The sequence below is a fragment of the Solanum stenotomum genome, chromosome 11 (genome assembly GCF_019186545.1).
Source record: "Solanum stenotomum isolate F172 chromosome 11, ASM1918654v1, whole genome shotgun sequence".
NCBI lineage: Eukaryota > Viridiplantae > Streptophyta > Magnoliopsida > Solanales > Solanaceae > Solanum > Solanum stenotomum.
The window spans coordinates 9,258,079-9,266,234 of NC_064292.1; the positions used below are offsets into that span (position 1 = coordinate 9,258,079).

Consider the following 8,156-nt stretch of genomic DNA (forward strand, 5'->3'; position numbering starts at 1 on the left):
CTTATCTTTCTTCTCAAATTTCAACAAATTAATCGAATCCATGGCATCATCATTTTCTTTTGCAATTGATTCAGAGTACTGTCCACGATGGAAGTATGATGTTTTTCTAAGTTTTAGAGGTGAAGACACTCGGAGAACATTTACAGGTCACTTGTACGAAGGTTTGAAAAATAGGGGAATATTCACCTTTCAAGATGATAAAAGGCTAGAGCAAGGCGATTCCATCCCACAAGAACTCTTGAAAGCTATCGAAGAGTCTCAAGTTGCACTCATCGTTTTCTCAAGAAATTATGCTAAATCAAGGTGGTGCTTGAATGAATTAGTGAAGATCATGGAATGCAAGGAGGAAAAAAATGGACAAACAGTCATACCGATCTTCTATGATGTGGATCCATCACATGTTCGAAACCAAAGTGAAAGCTTTGCAATAGCATTTGCCGAACATGAATTGAAGTATAAAGATGATATTGATGGGATGCAGAAGGTGCAAGGATGGAGAACTTCCCTAACTGTAGCTGCAAATTTAAAAGGATATGATATTCGTGACGGGTGAGTTGAAATTAAACACATACTCTCACTCTCTGTTCTATTTTATGTGAGGTAGTTTGTTTTGGTATGGAGATTAAAAAAAGGAAGACTTTTAAAATTTGTGGTCCAAAATGAATGATAGAAATTTTAAATTTGTGTGAATATAAATTATTTTATTAAAGGTAAAATATATATTTTATAGTTAAATTGTTACTTAATATAGAAATGTGTCATTCTTTTTGGAATTTACGAAAAATGAAACTAAGAGCCCGTTTGAATTGACTTTAAAAAAGTAACTTTTTAAAGTGCTGGAACTTATTTTTAAAATAAATAGTTATGTATTTGAATAAAAGTATTGCAGTTGAAAAAAAATTGTTGATGTGTTTGACAAATAAGTGCTGGTAAACACTTTTTTTTATCAAAATGTCTGAAATACCTTAAAGCTGTTAAAATGATAAAAAGTTGATTAATTTAAGGTTTTTATACTTCAAAAAAATTAAAACAAAATTAATTTATATTTTACATCCATAAGTAATAGTATGTTCCTATCTCATTCACATATTTCTTTATCATCACAAATTATTTATAAGAGGAATATAAATTTATTATTTTAGTTAATTTTATATGCGCAACTTATTGTAGATTTTAAAAATATATAATTTGAATAAATCAAAGGAAAGATTTAAGATTTATTTTAGTTACATTCATAAGTAATAATAATTGTCTATCATTCACACATTTCTTTATCATCACAAATTATTTATAAGAGGAATATAAATTTATTATTTAAGTTAATTTTATATGTGCAACTTATTTTAGATTTTAAAAATATATAGTTTGAATAGATCACTTGAAAGATTTAAGATTTATTTTAATTTCATTCATAAGTAATAATAATTGTCTATCATTCACATACTTCTTTACCACCACAAATTACTTGTAAGAGGAATATAAATTCATATTTCAAAAAAAATAATTAAATAATAATAATAATAATAAAAATAAAAAATAAAAAAAATAAATAAATAAATAATAATAATAGGAAAGAGATGTTAGGGTTAATTCAATATGGGCAATTTGGGAATTGTATAAAAGAATTAAGGGCAAACGAGTAATATACTTGGTCAACATAAAAGGGCTTTTAAGTTTAAAAAAAAAAAAAGCACCCCTCACCTAGCTTTTAACTTTTGGCTTAAAATAAGTCACTTTGACAATTGTCAAACACTCTAATAAGTCAAAAACTGACTTTTGACCAGTTTAAAAGCCCATCCAAACAGGCTCTAAGTCACAGGGGAGTAATTGTTTTTAGTCAAAAAACTTAACAATATGTTTCTATTACCCTGAACAATACTGTTTTCTATTTAATATGCTCTTGAATATTAAAAATATGAAATACTTACTAATACTTGACTTCCTCACATTTTCTACAATCATCTCTTATTTATGTAGGATTGAATCAGAGAAAATTCAGCAGATCGTCGACTACATCTCTTCCAAATTTTGCAAAAGTACTCTTTCTTTATCTTTTTTGCAAGATGTTGTGGGAATAAATGCTCATTTAGAGATACTAAAATCTCAACTTCAAATAGAAATCAATGATGTTCGGATTTTAGGGATCTGGGGAATAGGCGGAGTCGGTAAAACGACAATAGCAAAAGTCATCTTTGATACCATATCTTATCAATTTAAAGCTGCTTGTTTTCTTGTGGATATTAAAGAAAATGCAAGAAAGAATCAACTGCATTCTTTACAAAATATCCTTCTATCTGAACTTTTAAGAAAAAAAGATGATTACGTCAATAATAAGTATGATGGGAAGTGTATGATTTCGAGCAGACTTTCTTCTATGAAGGTGTTGATTGTGCTTGATGACATAGATCATTGTGATCATTTGGAGTATTTAGCAGGTGATCTTTGTTGGTTTGGTAATGGTAGTAGAGTTATTGTAACAACTAGAAATAGACATTTGATAGAGAAAGATAATGCAATATATGAAGTGCCTACACTACCGGATAATGAATCTATGCAATTGTTCAATCAACATGCTTTCAAAAAAGAAATTCCAGATGTGCATTTTAAGAAGTTCTCGTTGGAGGTAGTAAATCACGCTAAAGGCCTTCCTTTAGCCCTCAAGGTGTGGGGTTCTTTGTTGCATAAGAAAGGTCTAACCCAGTGGAGAAGAACAGTAGACCAAATAATGAAAAATTCCAATTCAGAAATTATTGAAAAACTCAAAATAAGTTTTGATGGGTTGGAGCCCGAAGAGAAAGAGATATTCCTAGATATTGCATGTTTCTTCCGTGGAGAAAAAAGAACAAAAGTCATGCAAATCGTTGAGAGCTGTGATTTTGGAGCTGAATACGGATTGAATGTCCTAATTGACAAATCTCTTGTGTTCATCTCTATAGATGATACGATTGAAATGCATGACTTGATTGAAGATATGGGTAAATACATAGTGAAAATGCAAAAGCATCCAGGTGAACGTAGCAGACTATGGGATGTTGAAGATTTCGAGAAAGTGATGGTGGACAATACAGTGAGTAGTCTAAACAATAATAGTACTCATATTCCAAAGACATATATTGATAAGTTATGTTGACTCGTGATCTTTTTATAGGGGAGCATGACAGTGGAAGCAATCTGGTTTAATTATTACGAAAAAATATGTTTTAACAAAGAGGCAATAAAAAATATGCAAAGGCTTAGGATATTATGCATACGTTATGTGGGCGATTGTATCCAAAGTGATTCACAAGATGACTCAATTGAGTACCTACCGAATACCTTGTGTTGGTTTGTCTGGTATAACTATCCTTGGAAGTTATTGCCAGAAAATTTTAGTCCCAAAAGGCTTGTTCATCTTGATCTCCAGCAAAGTTCGTTGCATCATTTATGGAATGAAACGAAGGTACTGTTCTATTTGAGATACTTTCTATTTTGTCTTGTCCTAGAATAAACAATTTCTAATTTCACAAGTTTTTCATCATTCTTTCTATGTTTTGAATATCAGCAATTGTCGTTTCTACGGAGGCTATTTCTAAGGGGCTCTAAAAACCTGAAGAGAACACCAGATTTCGAGGGGATGCCAAATTTGGAGTATTTGAAACTAGGTCAATGTACGAGTCTTGAAGAGGTTCACCATTCCCTGAGATATTCCAGAAAACTCATTGAGTTAGATTTGTTTGAGTGTAAAAGCCTTGTGAGGTTTCCATATGTTAATGTGGAATCTCTGGAATCTCTGGATCTACAAAACTGCTCTAGTTTAGAAAAATTTCCAGAAATCCTCGGAATAATGAAGCCGGAGTTAAAGATTTGGATGTCATACTCTGGGATAAGGGAACTGCCATTATCTATCATTCATATCCTAGCTAATCTTACAGAGCTAGACTTGCTTTCTATGAATAACCTTGTATCTCTTCCTAGTAGCATTTGTAAGTTGAAAGGTTTGGTGAAGCTAATTGTGTCAAATTGCTCGAAACTTGAAAACTTGCCAGAAGAGATAGGTGATTTAGAAAAACTGGAGGAGCTTCATGCTAGCTATACTCTAATCTCACGACCTCCGTCTTCCATCATCCGGTTGAACAAGCTTAAATTATTGACTTTTGCGAAAGAAGAATCAGAAGATAGAGTGTACTTTGTGTTTCCTCAGGTGAATGAAGGGTTACTCTCATTAGAAGAATTGGATCTCAGTTGCTGCAATTTAATAGATGGAGGACTTCCGGAAGACATTGGATGCTTATCCTCTTTGAAAGAGTTGAATCTCTGTGGAAATAATTTTGTGTATTTGCCTCGAAGCATTGCCCAACTCAGTGCTCTTCGATCCTTGTACTTATCAAATTGCACGAGGCTCAAAGAGCTGCCAGGTCTCTTAGGGATGCAATACTTGTATACATTGGATCTCAGTTACTGCAATTTAATAGATGGAGGATTTCTCAAAGACATTGTATCCTCTTTGAAAAAGTTGTATCTCTGTGGAAATAATTTTGAGTATTTGCCTCGAAGCATAGCCCAACTCAGTGCTCTTCGATCCTTGTACTTATCAAATTGCACGAGGCTCAAAGAGCTGCCAGGTCTCTTAGGGATGCAATACTTGGATACATTGGATCTCAGTTACTGCAATTTAATAGATGGAGGATTTTTCAAAGACATTGTATCCTCTTTGAAAAAGTTGCATCTCTGTGGAAATAATTTTGAGTATTTGCCTCGAAGCATAGTCCGGCTTGGTTCTCTTCGGCTCTTAGACTTATCAGATTGCAAGAAGCTTACGCAGCTGCCAGAATTTCCACATCAATTAGATACAATTAAAGCAGATTGGAGCAATGATTCGATCTGTGATTTGTTGTTTCAGAATATCTCATCATTGCAGCATGAAATCTCTGATTCACATTCCTTGTCACTAAGAGTGTTTACGAGTTGGGCAGAGCATATCCCAAGTTGGTTCCACCATCAGGGGCTGGATACAAGTGTATCAATCGCATTGCCTGAGAATTGGTATGTATTGGATAACTTCTTGGGATTTGCTGTATGTTACTCTGACAAATTAACTGATATCACAGCTCACTTGATTCCGTTATTATGTGATNAGAAGCTTACGCAGCTGCCAGAATTTCCACATCAATTAGATACAATTAAAGCAGATTGGAGCAATGATTCGATCTGTGATTCGTTGTTTCAGAATATCTCATCATTGCAGCATGAAATCTCTGATTCACATTCCTTGTCACTAAGAGTGTTTACGAGTTGGGCAGATCATATCCCAAGTTGGTTCCACCATCAGGGGCTGGATACAAGTGTATCAGTCGCATTGCCTGAGAATTGGTATGTATCGGATAACTTCTTGGGATTTGCTGTATGTTACTCTGGCAAATTAACTGATATCACAGCTCACTTGATTCCGTTATTATGTGATGATAGGATGACCCGGAAACTTGCCTTATCCAACCATTCAAAATGTTTAGTACAACGTACTATTCATTTCTTCTTGATACCGCTTGTTGACTTATGGGATGCATCGAATGCAAATGGAAAACAACCAAATGACTATGAGATTATTAGTTTATTTTTTGGAGAATTGAAGGCTTTTGGAGTTCGTTTGTTGTATAAAGATGAATCCGAGCTTTGCATTGGGATAAGGAGGAGTAGAAATGAAGAGACCAGTAGCTCCTCTTCTAAGAAACAAAGGTCTCAAGTAAAAGTGCCAGTATCTTCAATCACGATGCAGCTCTTTCCCACAAGCCCGGGATTTTAGATCAAATATAGGTATATATTGCTAATTGTTCAAGTATGTGACGTTGGATTAGACCACATAAATCGTTAATTGTTGTGTGATTCTATCTTCGTTCAGCAGCTCACAAACTTTTATTATTATGTTTTCTTTACTTGTATCTATGCTGTTTTTTATCTGACAAAATAGATATGTATATGAAGGTCTTGAGATACATTGGAGTTGTCGAGCTGCAAAGATACAATGAAGAGTGCACAACTCTCAGGTCGGGGTGCTACTCTTACGAGGTGAAGTTGCAGTTAATCCTACTCTTATTTCTATGAAAGTGTACCACTTTTAAAGTTAAAGAGCTCCTAAACTAAAAAGAAAGAGTGTCGTATTAAAGAGTTCCCAAATACAGAAAAACGTCAAGAGTCTTTGTGTTAACTTGCCTATTACATCAGATAAAATGACAGAAGGATACTTTCTGCTGTATTAACTCATGACAGTTCGATTTCTAGCAAAATATTGAGTGCTAGATTTTTAACCTCTTTGCTCAAAGACGAAATGAACTAATACACGAGTTGTCTTATTAACTATATTTTGATTACTTATAAGTGGTGATTCTATCCTGCAAATTTTCATACTAATCCCCAGGAAAATCCCCATGTAATTAACCATTTTCTTGTAGTGGCACTTGTTTCCTCTGTTTGTAACAGAACAATTCGACTCTTGGCCTGAGAGAGAGCTTCATGAAAGAACTGATCCGTGGCTTTAAAACTTACTACTAGTTCATTTTGATGCTCTCTCTAACACGACACCTCTCTTACACCAAAATACCACGTTTAGTTATGAAATAATAAAAATTACCATCTTCACATTTTCTGATGAGTAGCCCAACTGCAGATAAATATGAGTGAGGCAAAAAAAATTGTGCCAAAATGGGTGGATGAAAGAAGCATTTTGTACTATTAGTAAGTCGTCTCACATTGATCACAAAGCAAGCGGACCAGAGGGAAATTATTTCCAGGAAGCGAACGTACTTCCACTAGTAGAGTTCAAATATTTTCTCTCCCAGTACCAAGTTCTACCGAAGAAGCATAATCTCCATTCATATCGAATCGACTTGATGATAGAAGTGGTTTGTGAATATGAAGCACTGTAAATTATCGATCTAGCACTAGGATCAAGCATAATTATTTGTTTTATGTTTGCACCTACAAAGAAAACAAAAGATAAAGATATTATTGTTTACTATAATAATAGTTATTGTAATGGCCTATTAGATAGGCTTACAATTAATTAACATTGGCTAAAAATAAGCAACTAAAAAGAGAGTGGATAAACATGTCCATTAACGCTATTTTGTCAACTAGAAAACAACAAAAAACTTCATGTTAAATAACTAAACAACACTATTTTTTTTACTAGCTAAAAACTGGGAATTAAATCGACTATTTTGAAGCATTAATCAACACTCTCCCTTGCTTCAAAGCTTGTCACTCTTATCTGTAATCTGAAGTACTTATGATTTCCAACTGGATATGCTTTGGTTAGAATATCAGCAATTTGCTCATTTGTGCCGCAACGCTTCAACATAATGCTTTCACTTGCTATCAGATCTCTGATGAAATGGTACCGAATGTCAATATGTTTTGTCCTGTTGAGTAATGTCAAATTTTTCGTCATTACAATAGTTGCTTTGTTTTCACGAAAAAAATTCAGTGAACCAAGAGAGAATGCATATCCGGAAGTACTTTTTCTATGATCCATACAACCAGCTCAATCATTGTCAGTGAAACCAAACAATTTAATATCTGATTTTTAAGAATATCAAATTTCAAAATCAGTAATTCCGACAGCATATCGTAAAATCTGTTTTAAAAAATGATGCTTTGTTGGGTTATGCATGAATCTGATATGAACTTCTCATTTACACTCATAGGCAATGCTATGTTGGGTAATGTATGCGACAAATAATTCAGACAACCAACTATACTTCTAAAGAAACGAGCATCCGTCAAACATGTATCATCATTAGATATGAACTTCTCATTTACATTCATCGATGTATAAGCTAACTTACAACCCAACATGTTAAATCTCCTAAGAAGATAAGTTGCATATTTTCTTTTCGAGACAAAAATGTCATCTAAACTTTGATTGATTAATTCCAAGACCAAAAAAATAATGCAACAACCCTAAGTTTATCATTTCAAAACATTTTGTCATGAAAGACTTAAATTCAGCAATAAGAGATTCACAAGAGCTCATATAAGATCATACCATCTACATAAAGATACATCACCAAGAAATCAGATTTACCTTGATTTTTTACATAGAGGGTGTGTTTGGTATGAAGGAAAACATTTTCCGGAAAATGTTTTCCAATTTTCTCATGTTTGGTTGGGTTAAATGTTTT

General features: G+C 33.5%; 2 protein-coding genes across 2 annotated transcripts in view; one reads left to right on the top strand and one right to left on the bottom strand.

Moving 5' to 3' along the window:
- Positions 1-8,156, bottom strand: part of LOC125843977 (uncharacterized) — a 621,631-nt gene that overhangs the window by 432,554 nt on the left and 180,921 nt on the right. The window lies entirely within an intron of this gene.
- Positions 7-6,334, top strand: LOC125843962 (TMV resistance protein N-like). The gene is made up of 6 exons (XM_049523166.1): positions 7-549; positions 1,978-3,067; positions 3,149-3,439; positions 3,542-4,601; positions 5,136-5,790; positions 5,959-6,334. The coding sequence occupies exons 1-5, from the start codon at positions 41-43 to the stop codon at positions 5,777-5,779; spliced, it is 3,594 nt and encodes a 1,197-aa protein (XP_049379123.1). The 5' UTR covers positions 7-40; the 3' UTR covers positions 5,780-5,790; positions 5,959-6,334.

Bases quoted from the DNA above. Each gene is read 5' to 3' on its own strand.
- LOC125843962 (XM_049523166.1), top strand. From the start codon at position 41: ATGGCATCATCATTTTCTTTTGCAATTGATTCAGAGTACTGTCCACGA. The intron at 3,068-3,148 runs GTGAGTAGTCTA...ATCTTTTTATAG, and splicing joins AAGTGATGGTGGACAATACA to GGGAGCATGACAGTGGAAGC. The intron at 4,602-5,135 runs GTCTCTTAGGGA...CGCAGCTGCCAG, and splicing joins GAGGCTCAAAGAGCTGCCAG to AATTTCCACATCAATTAGAT.